Source organism: Tiliqua scincoides, chromosome 4 (assembly GCF_035046505.1).
Source record: "Tiliqua scincoides isolate rTilSci1 chromosome 4, rTilSci1.hap2, whole genome shotgun sequence".
In the NCBI taxonomy this organism is placed as follows: Eukaryota; Metazoa; Chordata; class Lepidosauria; order Squamata; family Scincidae; genus Tiliqua; species Tiliqua scincoides.
In genome coordinates, this window is record NC_089824.1 from 76,810,309 (window position 1) to 76,833,329 (window position 23,021).

A 23,021-nucleotide genomic window follows, 5' to 3' on the forward strand; every position below is an offset into this window, starting at 1 on the left:
CTCGCCTTGTGCGGAGGCTGGAGCTCCACCGCTCTTTCTGGCGGAAACGAGCGGGCGCCGCAGCACCTTACAGGATGCAGCAGGGAAGGAGATAAGCCACTCAGGCTGCAATCCTAATCACACTTACCTGGGAGTAAGCCCCATTGACTATCATGGAACTTACTTCTGAGTAGACATGCATAGACTTGGGCTTACTTCTGAACTTTTGCATAGGATTGGGCTCCCAGGCTGCAATCTTATCCATACTTACCCAGGAGTAAGCCCCAGTGATTATCATGGGATTTACTTCTGAGTGGACAGGCATAGGATTGTGCCTTCAGGCTGCAATCCTATCCACACTGACTATAGTGGGACTTACTTCTGAGTAGATATGCATAGGATTGGGCTGGGAGGCTGCAATCCTATTACTCTCCACACTTTCCTGAGAGTAAGCTCCATCAAACAGAACAGGACCTCCTTTTGAGTAGACGTGCCTAGGCTTGTGCCCCGAGAGAGCGCAACAAGGAAGGGGCAGGTGATGGGAGCAACTGAGCAAGTGGCGGGTGTGGGCTGGGCAGCCTTCTGCCCGAGAGGCAAAGGGTTCAGGAGCCGCGTGGCGGGCGGCTGGGCTGACGCTGCCCATGCTTAGTGGCCACAAAACGCTCCGTGCTGCCCTTTGCATTTCAGCCACGTGGCCAGGAAGGGTACGCAGGAGCACTCACGTGAGGCTGCAGTCCTGTGCACTGACCTGGGAGTAAGTGCCATTAGATTCAATGGCACTTACTTCTGAGTAGTCATGCATAGGCTTGCACTGTGAAAACCTGCGGCTGCACTCCTGTGCACACCTTCCTGGGAGTAAGACCCATGGGACTGACTGCCCTGCGAGACCCTCGTGGTCCCCGCAGACAAAGGCGACACCCCCAGCCCTCCGGCGCGCACGTGGACGGGGTTCTCGCCAGGCCGGCCCTCCGCGCTCTCCCCCCTCCCGTGCGCGCTCTCCAGGCCCGCTGCAGCTGTTCCTAACGGCTGGGTGACAGCGGCGGCCGATCGGCCAATAGCCCGAGCGGCTCCGCCCGGCTTCCCTCCCCCTGGCTGGCGGGAGGCGGAGCGGCGGGCGCGGGGTGGCCCTGGTGGCTTTTAGAGAAAGCCCACACGGGTGCGGGCACTGAGTTGCCTGAGGCCGGCCCGGCGCTCTCCCCTTGGCGGCCGGTGCCAGCCTCCCTTTCTGCCTGCGACAGCCCGTGTCCGCGGAACTCCTCGAGCCCTTTCTCCGCACCAGCCCAGGAGGCGCGTCCCGGACCCGGGAAGATGCACACGACCCAGAAGGACACCACGTACACCAAGATCTTCGTCGGGGGGCTGCCCTACCACACCACCGACTCCAGCCTGCGCAAGTACTTCGAGGTGTTCGGGGAGATCGAGGAGGCGGTGGTCATCACCGACAGGCAGACGGGCAAGTCTCGAGGATACGGATTTGTAAGTCGCAGGGACGGGAGCCCGTGCCCGAGGGGGGACTCCTGCTCCCCAGGCAGTGACGGCAGTGGGGTCCAGCTCCCCACAAGGGGATGGCGGTCTAGTCAGGGACATGCGTAACAGCCCAACCCTAGGCACGTCTACTCCGAAGTAAGTCCCATTATAGTCAATGGGGCTTACTCCCAGGGAAGTGTGGATCGGATTGCAGCCTGACAGCCCAATCCTATGCATGTCTACTCAGAAGTAAGTCCCATTATCAATGGGGCTTAGTTGATTGAAAGCCTGAAACTTCCAGGAAGTTTTGATAAGCAACTGACTAGAAAAGCTGCCTGCCAGCTGGAAAGATCTCTTTCTGGAGATCTCTCACCCATGAGTAGAGCTCTAAGTTAAACTCCCGGGTGCTCTCTTTTCCCTCTCAAAGGCACTGATCCTTCTGAGGGCTTCTTTCCTCTTTCTGGGCTGTACAGTGCCCTTCAGAGGAGATTCGCATCATACTGACATATATGAAAAGTTGCTAGTGAAATTTTGGCTTTGGATGTAGCCAGCTGGTTACAGGCTGATATGGCATATTAGTATTTTTATCTGTTGCAGCACATGCTCTGGAGTGTAAGTGGGTGTTCATTGCCTCAAAAATTCCAGTGTCATGGTGCAGTAAATTGAAAAAGGCTTTTTAAGAAAAAGAAAGCTGATATCTGGGATTAGTCTCTGCTTCATTGTCAAACTAAAGTTACGGTGTTGTACAATTGGGTGAGGAGAATTGAAAGAATCTGTTGGAAAGGTTTGGGTTCAGTTCAATTGCATATCACAATATTTTACTACACAACATATGCTGAAGCACAACTTTGGGATCTGTGAATTCCTTTGAATATAACAAGTTTTAATAACTTTCATTGTTTGTTTATTGTCAAGGTGACCATGGCTGACCGAGCAGCTGCCGAAAGAGCCTGCAAAGATCCTAATCCAATCATTGATGGCAGAAAGGCTAATGTGAACCTAGCGTACCTAGGAGCAAAACCAAGAATAATGCAGCCAGGTAAGAAAAACTCCGTCAACTCCCTGGCCAATTCAGCCAGCTCAACAGGCTCACTCAAAGCACAAAATGAAAATGTAAATTGAATCTCTATCAGTGGATAGAGATTTGTAATAAGCAGGTGGAGGACTGAGATTGTGACCAAACATTTCTGAAAGAAACATAATTCTATCAAAACAAAACAAAATTAAGGCTGCAATCCTGTACACACTGTCCTGGGAGTAAACCCTATCAAACACAATGGTACTTACTTCTGAGTAGTCATGCTTAGTATTGTACTGTGAATTTCCAAGTTCTAAGATTCATATGCTAGCCAGTACTTGTCCAAGGGGGTGTGTGCCAAAATATCACTATAAGAATCTACTACAGGCATGCGCCACTTAACAACAGACCGCATATATGACAGTGGTCAAACCACAACATAGAGGTTATTAATGAGGCAATCAGGTCCCCCATAGCCTGTAGCAGAGTGCCTGTTTACACAACAAGGAGGCTCTTAATACAAAGAAGAATACAGTCTATTTCCAGTAGCCTGTGCAGCCAGCAAGTGTCTGGCAGGAAGTGTTTGTTTACACATCAAAGGCACTAGGCTGGGTGGAATGTCTGCTTAACAACCTAATCGATGGGGAGAACATATCCCCATCATTAAATGGCGCAAACCTGTATTATGGTAGCACTTTAGAGAGATCCACCAGCATGAATGTGTATGATTGGCTTGTCAGAGTGACACTGCTGCCCTCTAAGCCTACAGCTATATACTCAAGAAGGTTTTCGGGTTGAGGGGGATCAGATACTTGCCAGAAGGTCATCTGTTGGAACAAGTGGAATGATCCACAACCAGGAGATGAAGAACAGTTGGGGGTTACTCCCTCTCAGGTGTATGGTTGCATTCACTCTGCAAGCAGTAGCTGGAAGAAGGGGCTGCCAAAAGTGAGGGGAAACTGCTCCTTGTTAAAAGTCTTGAATATCTCCACCTTGAGCCACAGATTCTGCACAACAGCAGAGTGCACACAGCCAAATTGTCTGAGGAGTTTTGGTAGCTCCTCCCCTCACCAATCAGATGATTGGTAAAAAGTATCCCAGAAAAGGATGGGAGCAAGCTGAAAAACCATGCTATCTTGTATTAGTGTGCGCCATAGCATTTTTCTCAAAACTTATTTTCAAGTAAGCTCTAATAACTTAATAGGACATATCCCAAATAAGTATGTATAGAACTGAAGGTGTAATAAGTTTATGAATAGTGGGCACAAAGGGATGTGTACGTAGAGGAGGTTTTTTTCTGTGTATCCTGTGTTGTACATTGATTTAAATTCAGCAATGTCTTCCTTTGCCCTCCTTTTAGTAACAGATAACAAAAATAGTTCTGTGCTGTATCTCATAAGCCAAAAGCTCTACTTGAACTGAAGTTGGTTGAAGATTCATTCTACTTTCTTTTATGTCTATAAGTGCCTAGTCTCACACACACGCCTGGTTTTCAAGCTGACTTCTTTGCAGAGGGCTTGCTGAATGGCAGATCGCTTGTACAATGTACTTCTGTGATATTGGACACATCAGTGCAAACACACAGTATCTGCTGAAGAAAGATGACTGTGGGCCCAATCCTGTTCAGTTTTCCAGCACTGGTGCAGCCAAATAAAGCCGCAAGATAAGGGAACGAATGTTCCCATACCTTAATGTGACTGCCTCCCCACAAGATGCAGTGCATACCCCATTGGCACAGCTGCACTGGAAAATTGGATAGGATTGGGCCCTGTATCAGCAACTTGCTTGTTCACTCACTGCCATCTATGCAGATGGCTACCAGCTTTTTTGTCTGGTATACGCTGCAGTGGTCATGTGGAATAGTAGCCATGTTCAATTTCTTTGAGATAATAAAGTTCCATTTTACAGAATATATTTTGTTAGGTTGAGAAGAAGAACAGTGCATATTCTTGACTGTGTGGTCTTGCTAAACTCAATATGATGATGATGATGTTAACATGTGACTGCATGCTAATTGTGGTTGTTTTGAAAGGATGCAAACTATGAATGCTCTAACTTGAATTAGAGTTTAGCCCTAGGGGCGGAACCTCTTTTTAGTGCCAGAGGTCAGCCTTTGAACATGTGTGGCATGCATTTTCCTTGCAACTAACCACAACCTGCCTGCTTGCGCTTAGTGCACCAAATCCAACATTTCCATATTTAATTTCTAAAATCAAGGTGATTGTTGTTTTAGGACTATTACTGTGCTATCTTTTAAACATGTTTGCTCAGAAATACATCCCACTGGATCAGTAGAGCTTACTCCCTAGTCATGGCCCAATTCAATCACATGCTGCTATGCAGGACTGCTGACACAGCATTCACTGCATCCTGCACACCAGCCAGGGCAGGGCCGGTCAAAAAAGTTAAGTAAAGAAAAACACTACCCTTCTGTCTATATCTGGACAGTTTCCTATGTGAGACTCCTCAGATCTACACCGGCAAAAGATCTGAAGCATTGCAGTGAACGTGTCATTTTCTGAACAGTGGCTCAGGATACATAAGCTGCCTCTACTGCCGAGATCCCTCCCCTTGATTCCGCCAACTAATCCCTGCTCTGATCCACCACCAGGAGAAACCTACTGGTGGCAGGTCACTGGGGCACTGCTGGCAGTGCAAGGCCGTCCAGACCTTGTACTGGCAACAGTGCTCCATAGACCAACAGAGAGGCTGTTGCGCCGGCATACCACATGGATAGGAGTGGGCTGTTAGGGTGTTTAAAATTGCAGCCTTATTGCAAGAGAGAATGCACAGTTTGTAGAGTCACTAGCAGTGTGACTAAAATCAAATGGCTGTACAGCACAAAATTTCAACAGAAAGTAAACCATATGTCAAAAGCCCTGCTCCTTCTTGTCCACCAGCCTATAGAAAACACTTGTCTAACCTATTAAAATTATGGTCAACATGAATGTAGTGTTAGTGGTAATGGCTTATGTATTTTAAGTACTAAGAAACTGATTAAGGGCTAATCCTATCCAACTTTCCAGCACCAGTGCAGCTGCAATGCAGCCCAAAGGTAAGGGAACAAATGTTTCCATACCTTGAGGAGGTCTCTGTGAGTGCTGCCCCACTACAGGATGTAGTGCACGCCTCACAGACACAGTTGCACCAGCACTGGAAAACTGGATAGGACTGGGCCCTAATACTATTAGGTGGATCATCTTGCCAAACATCTGAACACCAGATTAGGGTAATACCTTTCTTTAAGAATTATAGAACTTGTATGTAGGATGAAGACAGTGGATTTTAGACAGTGGCTCAGTTCAGTCATGATGCCAAACTATGGTTAAGGAAGCTTAATTATGTACACACCATGGTTTATGATTGGCTGATAAACTAAAATCAGAAACTGTTATTTGAAATAGGTTTGCGAATCATGGTTTGTTCTAACTATGCTTTGGTATGGTGTTTGAAATGACAAACTGTAGTCATTATCATTGCTCTCACTTCTGGAAGCTACTGCACTGCGGAGACAGGAATGAAGCTAAAGGTAGAAAGTGAAAGCAGGCAAGCAACTGAAAAGTACAGTTTGGGTTCTAACAACTTGGTAACTTAAACTTTTATTTAACCTATAGTTAGGAGATCAGGTGCATGCTAAAGGTCTGAAAACTCTCTTGTTTTTGCTACTTTTCTGGAAGGATTTTTCTGTCCCATCCATGTTTTGCTTTACATGGCATTGTTTCTGCACCAGCAATGACTAATCAAATGAATGCTGAAATTACCTTGTAATTGAACTTTTTGCAAACTCACTTCAAGCTCTGATTAAGAATAAACCTGGTTAACATTAACATGGTTGGCTCTGATGAAAATATAACCCTATACTGAAGTTAATCAAAGCATGAAAAGTGGATGAATTTAACCCATGAGAGTGTGAAGAAGTGCACAAGCCTGCAGCTGTCAAGATTATAAGATTGTGAATGTTATATCTGCCTTGAGCTGTAGCAGTATACAAGAAGTAACACTGCTCAACATTATAAAATGAATGGGAGAAAAGATCACTGTACTGTGTATGGAGCTGGATTTATTAAACTATTCAAAACATGTGCTGTTGTATGACCCAAAATCAGTATTTACTAGAATGTATAAGTGAAGGTTTTTGCTGAGTAAGTATAAAAATGCAGTGGCAGAATGCACATATAGATAACATGATATGTTTGTTGGTAGGTTTTGCCTTTGGTGTACAGCAGCTCCATCCAGCATTAATACAGAGACCTTTTGGGTAAGTCTCCTTTAAATTAGTTTTCATGGGGGAAAGAGAACACATATATATTAATGGCCTCTAGTTTGTCTATTGGCAATAAAATTGTATTTTTTTTAATTTCCAGCTTTAAAATGCCATCACTGTCCTCACTTCACTGATAACTCCCGTAATCACTACTGTAACTGAGTCAAGTGGTGTAAGAGGCATGTTGTCCTTGTACTCAAGCAGTTCATAAGATCATGTGGTAAAACATGAAGGTGTATCTTTTATAAACAAGCCACTGTGCCCCATTCAGTATTTTTCTTCAGCTTGACTCAATGTTATTTATCTCTTTCTAATCTGACAGGGATCGTTTACAGTTAAGATAACTGATGAGAAGGATATGATGATAAGAGGTGGAATAGTTCTGTTTGGAATTAAACTCTGTAACCAGTAGACTCAAACACACAAACAAGCTAAAATGGTGATTAACGATGCATGTATGTTTTTCTATATAGTCAGTAGATATCCGTGTGCTTTTTTTATTTATTACAGTAATGAAGTGGTGTTGATAGCTAAACTGTGTGCTTTTATTTAATGGAAAGAGCTGTAGTGAAAGTTTTTGGTGATCTTTTAATTTTGGGTTTTGTTGAAAAGTGTTGACTTTGCCATGGGGAGCAAAGGGACTTTTTTTCTTGCTTTCGAGCTGTAGCCTGTGACTTCTTTTTTTTTTTTTAACCATACTTTGTAGTGAGTGCTAAATTTGTGTGACTTTTAAAATTTCTTTTTAAAAAAAAAAAGAAAAATCAACATTGCTTGCATGTTACAGTTTTGGTTTTGTTCTGTGGGAAGGGTGTGGAGCTCCCTGTATTAACAATGTGCGTCCACTTGTGCTTTCCAGTTAGAAACTTCAAAAATATTCTCTTTTAGATTTAATATGTAATATTTCCTTAAAATCATATGCTACTCTTAAAGTTATTCTGCTTTCTTATTTTCTAAGTAAAAATAAAAGTAGGACGTGGTCTGCTTGCTTGAATTTCCTTTATGCTGTCACCTTTTTAACCCTTGCTGAAACACATTCCAAAATGTATTAGTAAAATACTTAAAAAGAAAGCATAGGATACAAAATTATTTTATAGTTTTTGAAATACAGTACTATATTTATTATCAAGAGACACCTGCAGCAGCACTGTTGATTGGCTGACTAAATGTCAAGTTTTTGGACAGTTACAAAAATGGCAAATTTTAAACAGAGGAATAGCATAAAAGGCTGCTTTTCCCTTTGGCCATTTATTCACTCAATCCCCCCCTTCTTTTCCATGGAGGAAAAGATAAGTGTACCTATAGCTTCTCCCACAGGGGGAGAGATGTTGGCGGGGGGGGGCGTATTTTGAGGGATACATGGCCGGAAGGAGAAGGCTTCTGTTCCCTGTCTTATCTACTGTTCAGGTTAAAATGAAAGCAGCCCCAGAAGGCAGCAGTTCTTTTTAACAGCCCAATCCTATGCATGTCTACTCAGAAATAAGTCCCATTATAGTCGATCGGGCTTTCTCCCAGGAAAGTGTGGATAGGATTGGGCTGTAAGTCACGAGTGCTATGTAACTACCTATTTGGTAGCTTGAAATTGTGTTAATGATTCCTTCTAAACTATATCATGCTTTCTTTTGGCAGAGAACTTCAAATAAGGCTTACCATCTGTTTGAATAGGTTTATTTTAATTTTCCCAGCCTATGAATAATTAGGAACAGCCTGAATTTTCTTTCTATGTTTAAAGAAAATTCCCCTGTACTCTTACTATTATTTTTAACCAACAAGTAATCATAATCTTCATACAATGACTAGTTTATAGCAATAAAATGGTTGAGATGACGAAAAAAATAACTCTTTTTTTATGGTAGGAGGAACTTAGCCAGTCTACTGAGGTGGGAGAAGGAGAGTACAGTGTTCAGAACTCCCTCGCGCCATGGAGAATGGCAGCAAATTGGGGCTTCTGTGTTGCCAGCTTGCCCTTGACGTCACTGCTCAGAGACAGAGTCTCATGAGACCCAGCCAGCACCTTAGCTGGCTATGATTTCACTGATTGGGAGCACAGCTGGGAGTGGAGAAATTTAAGGCTAAGCCAGTAGGGAAAGCGAGGGGAGGAGAAGTGTGGTGGAAGATGATGATGAGAACAAGAGAAAGATTAGGAGATAAGGGAAAAGGATGGACAGCAGAAATGGTGGATCAGAGGAGAGAAGGTACTGCAAAAGAAGAAGCAGGGAGGAGAAACGGAAGGAGGCGGAAGAGGGTGGGAAGCGGAAGAGGGCAGGCAGGCTTGGAAGGAGGCTTTAGAAATGGCAGGATTGGAAACAAGGTGAAGTCTGTACAGCAGGAGAAAGAAGTGTAGGACAGAGAAGGGTGAGGGCTGTATGCATGCATCCCAGAAGTCAGTGGCCTATCCCCTGGAACCAGAAACAACCCTCTTTTGTGCTAATTAATGGAGGGAAGGGGTGTCTGTTAATGCTGAAAATCCAAACTTTTGTGGAGCCTTAGCTAGGCAGTGCCCTAGATTAGAGGTCCCCAAACTTTCAGTAGAAGGCCACATCATATATTTTACATAATTTTGTGGGCCAAAAAAAAACCAGCTTTATAAAGGGTAGAGGAGAGCAATGCATGGCACACCGTCTCTGCCTGAACTGTTGCAGAAACCCAGTTTGTTACGATTTGTTTGCGCATGTGCAAAAATGCTGTTTCTTCACTGCAATCGTTTTATGGCATTGTTGAAAAGTCAATATGCAGAAACCTGATTTGTTTTGTTAGCATGAATGAGGTTAACCATAATTGAATAATTATGGTTTTAGGGTCTTGAAGCATATGGCCCAGGTGACTGGAAATGAGGATTAGATTGACTGATCCCACTCTGGCCATACGGAAAGGAGTGTGGCAGACAGAACTGCACGTGTTAAATGTCCCACTGCATGGTTAAGAAAACAAATCTTTTTAGTTGCTGAGGGCCAAGTAAAATCTTGTGGAGGGCCAGATGTGGCCCCCAGGCCATAGTTTGGAGACCCCTGCCCTAGAGCAGTGGTTTCCACACTATGCTGTGGTGCACTCACTGGAATACAATGGGATGTTTACAGTGGGTGCCACCATCTTGGCCAACCAGATGGGTGCCACCATCTTGGCCAACCAGGATTGCATGAGATCTTGGGGGAGCACATCACAGCACTGCCGTGACCGAGTGCTGTGGAAGAAGGCGTTATGACCAAGGTAAGTTCAGGAACCGCTGCCCTAGTTTCCTAAACAAACTGTCCTTATGCACATAGAGAACCTCCCTGTAGGCAGATAAACATATGGCCCCTGCATGGTGTGAAGATGGAACATCAGTGAGAGGTGAAAGGGTGAGAGAGACTGTGAGAGGAGCTGGTAAAGAAACTGTAAGGGAATCCCTTAATAAACAGTAGAGCATTGAAAGGACAATCTTTTATACCCCACTATGTTTTTCCCCAACCTATATGAAATTAGGAGGCATGGGGGGCATGGAAGTTACAGAGACAAAATAGTCAGAGATTAATGAAAGCTCAACCCACAAACACAGAAAACGTTGATATTTTGTCCATTCGTATATTGACCGAAGGTTTGCAGAATTAGCACATGAGAGCTTAGGAGGGTTTTTACCAGTTACAAGAGTAGCACAATGGGATGGGTCATAATAACATGTTGATGTCACAATAAAAATCATCAAATTGAGAGCAAATGTGCTCTATCAGTTTCTTAACTGGATAGGGTAGTTCCCTGTGTGTGGTGGTTTGTGCTTACAAACCTACTTCATCACCAAAGTGAGTAAGAATGCATTTCTTGGTTTCTTTGGTGGTTTTGGGAAACACCACAGGCGTATTAGCATTCTGATGGTCAAAAGGATTTGCTGAATTGAAGCGAATGACACCAGCACAAAAACTTCAGGATCAGGGTTCTGCGGCGTTTAAGGTACCCAGTATACAATTATGATTTCGGTGGAACATGAGTCCAGGGAAACTTGCATAAGAACACACCTTATCACCTGATCATGGCTGCTTAGATGTACTTTGAAATTGAGTCCAGGGAAACTTGCATAAGAACACACCTGATCATGGCTGCTTAGATGTACTTTGAAATTGTGACATACAGTGAACACTCAGTTTAACAGACTGGTGGAAGGAATGCTGAATGCTGTTAATGCTTTAACAGCCCGATCCTAACCTGCCTCAGAGTAGGCAGGCCAGCAGGCCTGCACTGCATCCGAGGCAGGATTGGGGCTGAAACCAGCTCAGCCCGAGACAGGAGAATCGCTTCCCCTTACCCTGGGTATAGCCACAGCAGCCTCAATGGGGCTACTTGGATCTGCGCCACCTCAAGAGGTAGCGCAAATCCAAGCAGCCTGGGGCTGCCCTGGGCCACCCGGGAACGGGGTTAGGTTCCAGCAGAACTACTGGATCCTGGCCCTTCTCCCCCATCTGCCCCGAAATGCCTCCCTTCTGCTTCCTCCCTGCCCTCCCCAGACCCCTGCATTGGCTGAGCTCGGCCAACGCAACTCGCCCGTCCTCTGGGGCCCAGGATGGCGTGGGGAGGCCAGCACATGTCCATGTGCCAGCCTAACTCCATTTCAAGTGGCAGAAAAGTGCTGTATGGCACTTTTACTACACTTGGGCCGGCGCAAGTCCAAGTATGGGTCTGGATTGCACTCTTAAGTCCATTAAATCAGAATTAGGGTGCAATCCTAACCAACTTTCCAGTACTTGCATAGCTGTGCCAGTGGGGCATGTGCTGCATTCTGCAGTTGGGGGGCAGTCATGGAGGCCTCCTCAAGGTGTGAGGTTATGTTTGTTCCCTTACCTTGGAGTTGCATTGCCCTTATGTCAGTGCTGGATAGTTCATTAGGATTGCGACCTTAGTTTTTAAAGAAACAGATAATGCCCAAAGTCTGTTAAATTGAGGGTTTGTTTTACTTGAAATTGAATTACCAGTAGCTTATTTTTATTTTAGATTTATATCCTGCCACTGTGTTGGGCATTTATAATTCTAGACAGTTGTCATTTGTCTTCAGTTCTAATATTCCATTTTAACTAGTTTTAAAACCACTGATTTTTCTGTTTGCCTCTGACTTCTTCACTCTTAACTGAACCAACTTTAAGCCATCTATTGGAGTGCCAGGGGTGGTGTAGTGGTTTGGGAGGTGGACTTGGAAGATCCAGGTTCAAATCCCCCCCCCCCAGCCACGGAACTTCTGGGTGACCTTGCTCCAGTCACTTTCTCTCAGCCTTACCTACCTCACACGGTTGTGAGGATAAAAGGACGGGAGCAGCTGTGTACACCGCCCTGAGCTCTTTGGAGGAAGGGCAGTATAAAAAATGTGGAAAATGAAATGTTACTGGGTGAATGAGGTCTTCTTTTGTCATATTAATTCTATGCTATAAAATGATCAGAACATGCGACGCTGCCCATGAACTTCTGTTGCCACTCTTTCTGTGATACGCAGTGTCAGAAGAAAAGTTAAAAAGTCTTTCTTCAGCAACCTGCACCTTCCCGTAATAATTACAAGAAAGTTACTAAGATTTTAGAACAAACTAAGGGCGCAATCCTTATGTCAGTGCTTTCCAACACTGACATAAGGGCAATGCAGCTCTGAAGTAAGGGAACAATCATTCCCTTACTTTGAGGAGGCCTCCATGAGTGGCACCCAACTGCAGGATGCAGCACATGTCCCATTGGCACCGCTATGCCAGTGCTGGAAATCACTGACATAAGGGGTTAGGATTGCACCCTAAGTTGGGAATGCCTTACAAATGTATGAGGTACTGAGGTCATGAATACTGGGAAATGCTCTTAAAATCATTTCAAAATGATTTACTGTTTTTCTGATGCCAAAGGTTTAGTAATACTGTATTTCACCCCTGTGAGAAGCATCTGTTTCAGACTAATTCGTTTTTAAATAGTATCTGTCCTGTAGTATATGAATAAATACCTTTGCATAACATGCCAGTGTGGGCCTCATTACCATGCTTTTTGCTAATAAGAGTTGAGAATGCGCTCTTTCTTAATGCCTTGCTATTTCTAGAGTGCAGGAGGTTGGTATTAGTAGAAAAGGGAGCATCTGCTGTATTTTGTCCTCAGCAGCTGTTGTCTGCTGTGGACCCACTCATCTGACAAGACACTTTTAAATTAATAGTTTACGTTACCTTGGGTATAGTGAAAGGACCTGCTTATACTTCCCATAGAATTGCTTCACCGGAAAGCCAGATATTAGTGCCTTCTGAACTGTCCTTACAGTCAGGTTGAGAAGAAACTATATTTAACCCATTTCTGCCCAGCCCACAGGTGTAAACATTTGATCCCTGTTGCATATATGCAATATTGGACAGAAATGACTTACGGTAATTCAAAAACTATTGCTTAATTCTGTGGTCCCTAAACTGTGTGCCACAACGCCCTGGGGCACTGCAGAGAACTCACAGGGGTGCTGCAGGATATTTTAATTTTCCAAGAGAAATCCAACTGCAGAACTGTAGGGGCTCTGTGAAAAATTACCAATACACTAAGGGCGCCATGTACAGAAAACATTTAAGAACCTCTGGCTTACTTCACGCCTTGGAAATCATTGCGTAGCCATCAGAATTTTAGTTCATGTTCATGTAATTTTTAATGCTAGGTATCCATTTTAAAATGAGAGAGTCATTTCTGAAAAGAGTTTTGTACTGTCTTGTGAGCTGTGCTTCACCCCGCAGCTGACTGGTTTGGAATAGGGGAACTTGGTCAAGAGCCAGATGCCATGGTGCAAGGCAGTGATATCACTGCTGAGCGCCAGCCAATCGGGAAATGGGAGAGAGGGGAAGCAAACCGGTGAAGCTCCCCATGCCTTTGTTTGGGGTAATGAAGGACAGAGGTACAGATAACAACCCATAAGAGGGGCAGGGCCAGTAGTTGAGGTGGAGAGAGCAAAAGGATGCAATGAGAGAGATGCAGAGACTAGAGGGAAACAGTTAGAATAAAAGTGGAGAGATGAAAGAGAACGAAGGACCAGGAGGTAAAAGGGGAGTGCTGAGTCCACAGGATAAAGATGAAGAAGAAAGGAATTCTGCAAGGTAAAAGAAGCAAGGAGCCAGGGGTCACTAACTCAGGTACATGGGGGTAAAGAATTCCCAACCTAGAGTGACTTCTTGGGTGGAAGCCTGGATTGGGACCATTGACATTCAGTGACACCCCCCAAGGAAGGGCCAAGCCTGCAGCAAACCACTGCCCCTTGACTTGGTAGATCTTGCAGAGGGAAATCCAGCTGTCCTCCATCGGCGAGTGAGTTGGGCCCTCCACCCCTCCCCATCAGTGCTGCCAAAGAGCATGACAAGCCCTGCTTTCAGGGTGAGAAGGTACTGGACTCAGGGATGAAAGAAACCTAAAGGGTGACAGTAACCCTTCTTTCTGTTTGTTAACCTGACCCCTAGAAGGGGCAAAATAAATATCAGTTGAGTGTCATTCTCTGCCTCTCTACCTTCTTTGTCCCAGAACATAACAAATTTGAAAAATGTTTTCATATTTTTCATATATTTCAGAAAATAACCTGTTTTAGGTCCTGCAGTCTCCCTAGGGTGCAGAAGACAAGATGGCCATGAATATATGCTTGTATTTCATTCCTTTCCACCATATTTATCTACTTCTATTGACATTGCATATCCTGCTATCCAATGTGCTCCCTCATTTCTTGGGTGCTTTTTACATTCTGTTGTCCTTTTGCTAAGAAAATAGGGTGGTTGTAGGATTCAGTGTACCCAATGCAAATTCCACTGTGTGTGTTTTCTGCTCCTTCTCGCTTTATCTTTGGTCATATGTGTCTGCTAAAATCTGCTACTAAATCCTTGTCCATCCCACCTTCCTTGTAAATTGGGGTCAGCAGTGCACAAGGCTGACTCAGTTAACCTTTTGTTATTTCCTGGAATGTCCTTGTGCAAAGGGAGCATAACATAAGGGAATCCAAACAGCATCTTTTTAACTAGATACTTTGGTGTTTTGTAAAAAATTGAAAGCCTTTTTTTGTAATACACTTTAAAAAGTGAAATGAATTGGTGATAGTGGGACAACACAGAGTCAAGAGTATTAGGAAATCATCTGAAAGAAAAAACAGCTACTATGTTGCACAAAAGTGCCATGTTTGGAAAAATGTTCAATCATTTGCCCACATTTTATACTTTATTCTTTAAAAAGTCTAAAAAATACCAGGTGATTGAACTCCTTTTCCCTGCATGTAAGACTGGCTTCAGTGCTTCCACTGTTCTCATAGGGACTGAAAACATTTCTGGTCTCCTTTGCCTTTGGGGCCTTTGCTTTTGTTTGATCTGTTCTGTTTTTCTTAGTTAATGTTTTGATTTTTTCCCCTGATGTGATTACTGTTTACTATGGCAGTTTTCTTTGTTTCTTGCTTTAATTATTGATTTTCCTTTTATTTTGTATTCTAATATGTTGTCAGCAGCCTTGAGTGCCTCCTTTGTGACAGAGGAAGATGGAATACAATAATTTTAAATAACTGACTGATTGACACTAAAGCTGCTAGTGAAGTAATTTTAAATTCAAGAAAAATGACTTTCAACCTTCTTGTGGCTTGTTTTTCTCTCTCTGCATGCCACTCATTCTTCACTTAATATCAGTGGTGAAATGTTTCTTTGTGTATGCTTTAATGTATAACTCTCCATGACTTATCAGAAATCCATTTGTCTGAGACCTGATTGTGTTTCCACCGGAAATGCTCCCATTGTGTTCAGTAACGGAAAAAATTGGACCCAAGATTAGCCAACTAACAAAATGATACTAGTAACTGAGCTCACACTAAGAGCCCAATCCTTTTCTCTCCCAGTGCTGGTGCTGAGCTCCAGTACCAGTGCTGGATGCCATAAAGTATGCTTATGGCAGTAGGAGAGCATGGAGCATCAGCTCTGTGCCCAGCGCCAGGAGGCCAACGCTGGGGAAGTGCCAGTGGTAAGGCGCCAGGTGGTGGTGGTGCAGGGTCTTGGGTGGGAGGGGAAGCATTCCAGGTCAGGGGCAGAGTGAGGGAAGGGACCGGGGCGGGGTGGGGTAGGACCTACAGAACCCTGCTCTGCTGTACCCTATCCTCCATGTTGGCCTAGAAAGCTCCTTCAGTTTGCACCAGCAAAATAGATGAGGATACCCATTGTGGCCCCTATACCTCTACTCAGGTGAAGGGGATGATTTTGGTACCACTGCACCCTAACAGGAGGCTGCCTGCCTGCCTCCTAACAGTGTTAGAACCCAATCCTATCCCCTGCCATGCAGCTGTGCCAAAAAGGTGCACATTGCATGCTACTGTGGGGCAGGGGAAAACTGGAGGCAAGTAAAAAACACTTACTTACTTCCATGTAAACCCTCAGGCCACCTAAGGATTTCCTTGAACATACGCCACCTATTTTGGTGGCATGTATCGGAGAGGGGTAAAGGGGTGGGGAAGTTTTCAAAAGAGGGAATGAAATCTGGTATGCATGACTACTACCAGATCCATCTCCTTCCCACCCACAATCCATTGCCCACATCAGCTTACCTGCACCAGAGCAGGTTTCTACCTGCAGCAGTGGGCTGTTGATGCTACCACCCCTCTGTGGCTGCAGCTCAAAAATGGCAGCCTCTGACATGCTCTGCACATTGTCAGCAACCAATTTACTGCATTGTCCTTCTGCCATAAATCACATGATAGGATTGAGCTATCAAGCAATTGTTGTGGTGGTAGACACACATGACGTGTTGAAAAACAGATCTAGTATTGTGATTAAAAACATCTAGTTAATAGACCCAAATCCTGGAATGATGTAGAAAGAAAGTGTAATTATTTTTTTAAAATGCAAATTATACTTTTTTTTTTGCAGTGAGAATGCAAGTTAAAATATTTTCTTTGTGTGCACTCAGTCTTTGAAGGGGATTATTTACATTCAGTCCTAAATAAAATACAGTATGCCGGCTACTAGAAAAGGCCATAATTAAGAATTTGTTTTTTATAAAACCAAGAATATTTATACTTTTTAACATTTGTACTGTGCTTTAGGTTCTATTTCTGTGTTCAGTATTCCTTATGTTATGCAGATTTTGTCAACAATATATGTGATGTTTATTCTCACCATATAGAAATAGATTAATGCTTAAATTAATGCAATCATATAAAATTGGGACAAGTATACAATGTTCATTTACCAGGAATAATCTCCACCAAATTCAGTGCAATTTCTCAGTATATAAGCAAGTAATTGGGCTACACTTTAGATTCCATAACACATTTAAAAGTAAGCACCATTGAAATGAATGGACTTAATCCCATAGAAAAACATTTCATGGTCACAATGGTTTTTCATGCTCTTCTGACAGACCAAAGAAAAACTTCCTTCTTTCTTTAAAGAATCACAGTTTGTGTATAATTCTAATGCTACTATTGCCATATGCTAAAGAATACCTTAGCTTAGAAGAACACCCCTCAAACTGTTGAATAAAAATGCCTCCACAGTATAATGGGAAACTGCTCTTTAACCTTTTGACCTTACTGAGCATAAAAGGAGCTAGTATTTTAGTATCATGGCAATCTCTGCATGTTGGCCTTTCCAGCAGATGGAAGTTTACTTTGGCCTTATAAAGTCATTTTACTCAGCTGGAAGCTCTTGTCGCATGACAGATGATCAAAAATAGACCCACTGCAGCTTGTCCTGTCAATCACCACGTGTGAAATGGCATAATGGTGGGGCGCCTGCAAAGAGTTCATGCATATTGTAGACTAAGAGGTTCTAAAGGGATAAAGTTTCATAATTCAGCACCTGTTAGTTCCTTGGCTTAAAAGAAACAAATCACAAGAGCTTAAGTAGGGGCACATTCATATATTTGTCTAGAAGTTCTTTTTTGTAAAAGGATGTAAGTATCCTAAAATTAATAGTGATAGCACTTCTGTTGGCATGAGAGAGAGAGAGAGAGTGCACAAGAAAAAGCTGGAGAGTAGCTTGGTTGTTTCTCTTCCCAGATACTATGATAAGCTCACCTTCACATGATGCATAAAAAGACCTTTTCAGATTTGGCAGAAGCAAACCTCAGAATTTATACATTTTTAAGTTAATAATAGAATCAAATGATCTAGGAACTGTTTGTACAGCTTAAAAGCATTCTAACCAAACGTACAAGTTTATTATTGAGATGGGCATCAGAAATCTAAAGTGGTTTTAAAGTGATGGATTATTATTCACTGTATATTAAAAGAAAGCTATAAAGGCCCTTGATTACTAAATAAGATTCACTTTTTGTTACTCTGTCCCTCCCTTTCCACCATGTATCACTCTTACTCTTTATAGTTCTCCCATCCTGGACAATGCAAGATGGATAATGTAAATATTAATCTTAAATGCTTAATAGTTCAACACTTGAGCTGCAGAGATTGAACAGGGAGTGATTAATTGCTATACAAATGAATCTTGGCTTTTGAAATGCTGAAAGAGTCCTCTTCAAGTTGACAGCCTTCTTCAACTGAAAATATTTTCCTGCTCTGTAACTTTAACTGAATAATGCAAGTAACTCTTATTTAAGCACATTTTTAATAAACCTTAACTATATTTATATAGGGTGAACAGGTGGAGCTGATCTGTGCAACAGCTGGAAAGGAAAACTTTGACATTGCATGAGAAGTTGAAAGCTTTCATTCTGCATCTGGAGCTCTGTGTGTGTGCGCGTGTGTTTGTGTGTATGTTGGATCTCTTTAGAGTTGCACTTCATGTGGGTGAGGTGCTCTATTCCCCCATACAGTTTCAGCAGCAGGTCAAGCTCTGAATGTGGTACTTATCTGGAAATCATACATCTTGGTTCTAGATGGAATGATGGTTTAATCCATGTGCATATTTTTGAGTGAGGAACTGATGTAGCTTAGCAGCTAAAGAGTGGGAGCAGGAAGTTCCTGATTCAGATTTCATCTAGTCCATATTCAAACTCGGAGGCCTCAGGCCATTAGTGCTTTGGCCATCACCATTCCTGTCCATCTATAATAGTGCTGATATGCCTTAAAGAGTTTTTGTATTGAAATAATGTATATGAAGATACTGAGATAATGTATATAAAGTACCGGAGCACTCAAAGCACTATACAAATGCTGTATTAATATTTTGTGATGTGACAGCATTGCTGCCAATATCAAAATTAGTCTGCTTGTGCTACTAAGTGCACAAAAAGCCAACATTTAATGATGTGGAAAATATTTAAGTATTTATTTTAAAATGGTGTGTTTTCTTCAAAATATGTTTCTGCTTTTATTAAACATTAGATCTACCTGAACATAATCCTGTCCCAGCTCTCCCCACCCCTTCCAAAGCTATGTATAGAAATAAACAAGGTGGCACAAAGCAGGACACCAGTGGCCTGATATGTCACAGCAGGTTTGACTTTCATGGCCTTAACCTCTTTAGCAGTGTGACGCACATGTACCTAGTGATCACTGTTATGAATTTTAATGGCATCTATGTAGCTTCCCCTCAGTGGCCTCTTGTGACGGAGTGAATTGCACTATAGTTCGTTTGAAAAGTGTGATTCTTGCTGTGTTTACCACACTTGTGAATTTCTATTTTAAACTCCTTTTGTCGCCTGTGTTTTAAATTTTTTTTAATAAGGGTGACTGAGGTTGCAGAGGAATTAATGTGTGCTGAGTCTGCATAGCAAATGAAGTAGGGTTGCCACGATACAAAACTTCTTTATTTCACTAGAACAGTATATTTGTGTAAAATGAGTAACCGGGTCAAACAAATATGAACGTCCTAAGAAGCTTTCTGAAATGCACAGCTAAACTTGGTATGTAGTTTAAAGACTGTACTGTGACCAGTGGAACTAAGAATTTGTAAATGCTCAGTAGATTAGCAAAAATGGGGGTGGAAAGCAAGGAGAAACCATCATTTATATCTGATTTTTAAATTTTGTATTGTCCAGCCTGGTAATTAAAAATCTCATTTGCTCCTCCTTTTGACAATCCATTCAAGATTCCTCTAAATAGTTTAAAGTGAACAATGATGCGGTTGTATGGTGTTTTAGATCAGTGCTGTTAAGTCAGCACTAACACTATTTTATTTTCTAGTCATGACTCGCCCTCTGGCTTCTAAAATGAAAGATTTGTCTACTGAAACGAGTTATTGTGGCAACCCTATGCACATAACAACAACTAAATTTGAGTTTGATTTTTAGTTCTGAATCTGGAAGTGAGACTGACTTGTGAGCTCTAACTGTGCCTTTTGTTTTTCAACAGGATCCCTGCTCATTATGTCTATCCACAGGCTTTTGTACAGCCAGGAGTAGTTATTCCACATGTCCAGCCTACAGCAGCTGCTGCCTCCACCACACCTTACCTTGACTACACTGGAGCTGCCTATGCTCAGTATTCAGCTGCTGCTGCTGCCGCTGCAGCTGCAGCCTATGACCAGTATCCCTATGCAGCATCCCCAGCTGCTGCAGGGTATGTCACTGCTGGGGGTTATGGCTACGCAGTTCAGCAGCCAATCACTGCAGCAGCACCTGGGACAGCTGCAGCTGCTGCTGCCGCCGCCGCCTTTGGTCAATACCAGCCACAGCAGCTGCAAACAGACCGTATGCAATAGCAAATGGACTTCTGAATAAAGTTCTTCCTCTATTCTTACCTTCTAGCCTTCCAGTAGAAATAGTTTTAAAAGAGGCAATTAACCATAACTAATCCAGCTTTAAGGAAAGCTACAATGCAATAATTACAAAAACAAATGCCACTCTGTCTTTTTACAGTATGCATCCATATCATGGGTAGTATTATGGGGTGGGTATTGTAAGAGTTTTAAGTATCAATACAAGCGTCATTCTATCATGAAAGGATGACCAAAGTAACAATAGAAGCTTATATTTAAAAATAAAAGCATTTTACAATATCAGGGAAAAAGTCCAGGTGAGCAATATGTAGCCTGTATCAAGCTGAAGATTACTATTATTTAAATGTTGAAAGCACTGACTGTCATTGCTACTTCATAGCTACTTTCATTATGGCCTACATAACTTTGTTTTGAAGAAGTAAAAAATGTTTTTGGACAATCTCATAATGGGCATCGAAAGGACTAAAGAACATGGCCTTTTGGGAAATGGGTGGACAGACACCAAAGTTATTTTCTCATCTGTCCTTGGTATGAATGGGACTATGGAGCAAGTGGTGTGGAATTAATGGGTGCAACAGCTGTACAGACAATCAGTAACACAGACCCTTCTGGAAAGAACACATCACTTGTGCTCGTTTCATGAGCTTGTCACATTCTAATCCCTCTCCCCATCCTGTTTCACTTTTAGGAAACTTTGACTGCTAGTGTCAGCTATTCCGATTCTGAAATAGGATCAGCTCTTTATTACAATGGCCTTCTCTTTTTATTTATTGTATCTATTCACAGCTTGCAGATAAAGGCAGGAAAAATTTGCTGAATTTAAACCTTTAAGAACTGTGTTAAGGGAATTTTTTTTGAAATGATTTATGTACAATTTAATACCTATTTAAAATATTTATTTGAAAAACACAGGTTATTCATGAGACAACTTGTTGAGTGCAGTTCTTCAAGAGTTAATCCTATGTGGGTTATATTGTGCCTTAATTGTAATGCTATTTAAAGATATTTATTTTGAAAGTTGTACTATGCTGCACTCTAAAGAAAACAAATTTAGATGTGAAACTGTAAAATTATGTATTCATCTCATGGTATAAGTTATTTAGTATGTTTAGCTGTAGTATATAAAATATTAACCTAATGAACTAAAGATGCTGACAAGCGTTTATTTAAATTCAGTATGTATACTTTTTAAGAGTAGTAGTAACACTTTTTTGTTGAAAGGTTTTGATCGTAAAAATGCTAGTTTCATGCTTTTCCCTTTGTCACCTTGACCCTAAACCTATTTACTTGGAAGAAAGCTCTTTGATTTCAGTAGAACTTGCATCCAAGGAAAAGTGAGAACTGGTAAAGGATTTGGGCATAAAGCTCTACTACTCCACACACTTGCTCAGGAGCAAAGCCCAACTAATGCACCACTGTTATGGAATGGGAGTGTGATCTGGTCACATGCCTCCAAGGTGCAGTCATGCAAATGGAAACTGAGTTGACTAGATGATGTGGGAAGTAACTACATTTGTCCAGTCCAAATGTTTCTAATTTACAGATACGACTAGTGCCACATGGAACTGGATCACACAAACAGTGCTTGTGATACAACAGTAATGTGTAATTGGGCAAAAGTCCCAATGGGACTTTCATGGGACCTAGTCCCAATCAGGCATATGGGAGATTGGTAGCCCCAGTCTTAAACACACTATGTGGAAATAAGCTCCCATAAAATAATCCACATAATGTGTTTAGGGTGGTTTGTCAGTATTTTCTCTTACAAAAAACATGGTAGTTTTCATTTTCATCTCTGTGTAGCTCAACTATTATTCCTTGCTAGGAAATGCTGCTTTACATTGTCCTGTGAAACTGCAATAACTTGCAATTTTTATTCTTGACCTAAAGAGGAATTTAATATTTTACACTGTATTGGAATCTTTTTATACTTGAACAATTTCATACAAGGGAAGACAGGATAGCATTTTTATGGACTTCATCCAATGTCACTGGATTTATTTTAAGTATTTTGAATACTAGCCAGTGTTATAAAAGTAGATAACATGACTGATGTGCATGTTATTTGTGTATATTGCTTTATAATGTTTAAGATCTTCAAATCTATACACTTGTATTAAAAAAAATAAAAATATTGTTGAATCCAATCTACTTTGCCAAAAACATGTTCTTCATGTATCAGATTGTCTTAAATAATTTTTTGACGTTCCTTTATTGTGAGAATAATAATTTTGCCAGTGGTTTCAAAGATGCAAGTTAGGACAAGTGAAGGATTGTGTCATATACAGCAAATTGGGCAATACTGTATTATCAATTTAAAGTTTTTAGACTCTAGTATCTCCTTGTACAATGAATAATGAACTTGTGGAATTTACTATTACAAATTGATTACTATTGGCTACTAAATATGAACAACTTAGGTTTGTTTTTAGAGCCATCTATTTCCTCATGAAGGCTAAAATAGAACCGGTATTCAGACAGATGTATACTAGTAAGACATAAGATATTGACATACACTAGTAGACAAAGAATGGCCTTTATGCATTACTTGTCAATTTCCAAAGGCATCTGGCTGGCTGCTGCTGGAAACAGAATGCAGGCTGCCCTGAGAACCCTTTGGGGTTAGGTGAAGAGATGAATCTCAATTAATAATAGATAGAGCTTGGTTTATTCCAGCAAGGCAGTGGTTGCTAATTCATTTATGCTC

The 23,021-nt window shown here is 42.1% G+C and overlaps 1 protein-coding gene across 1 annotated transcript; it reads left to right on the top strand.

Moving 5' to 3' along the window:
* Nucleotides 1-1,088: 1,088 nt before the first annotated feature.
* RBM24 (RNA binding motif protein 24) lies at nucleotides 1,089-22,461 on the top strand. Its single transcript, XM_066622788.1, has 4 exons — nucleotides 1,089-1,455; nucleotides 2,362-2,485; nucleotides 6,668-6,722; nucleotides 19,948-22,461. The coding sequence occupies exons 1-4, from the start codon at nucleotides 1,288-1,290 to the stop codon at nucleotides 20,294-20,296; spliced, it is 696 nt and encodes a 231-aa protein (XP_066478885.1). The 5' UTR covers nucleotides 1,089-1,287; the 3' UTR covers nucleotides 20,297-22,461.
* The last annotated feature ends 560 nt before the right edge of the window (nucleotides 22,462-23,021 follow it).

What these genes read in the sequence shown, in the direction of transcription:
- RBM24 (XM_066622788.1), top strand. Translation starts at nt 1,288, where the DNA reads ATGCACACGACCCAGAAGGACACCACGTACACCAAGATCTTCGTCGGG. An exon ending in ACCAAGAATAATGCAGCCAG is followed by an intron (nt 2,486 to 6,667) that starts GTAAGAAAAACT and finishes GTTTGTTGGTAG; the next exon opens with GTTTTGCCTTTGGTGTACAG. An exon ending in TTAATACAGAGACCTTTTGG is followed by an intron (nt 6,723 to 19,947) that starts GTAAGTCTCCTT and finishes GTTTTTCAACAG; the next exon opens with GATCCCTGCTCATTATGTCT.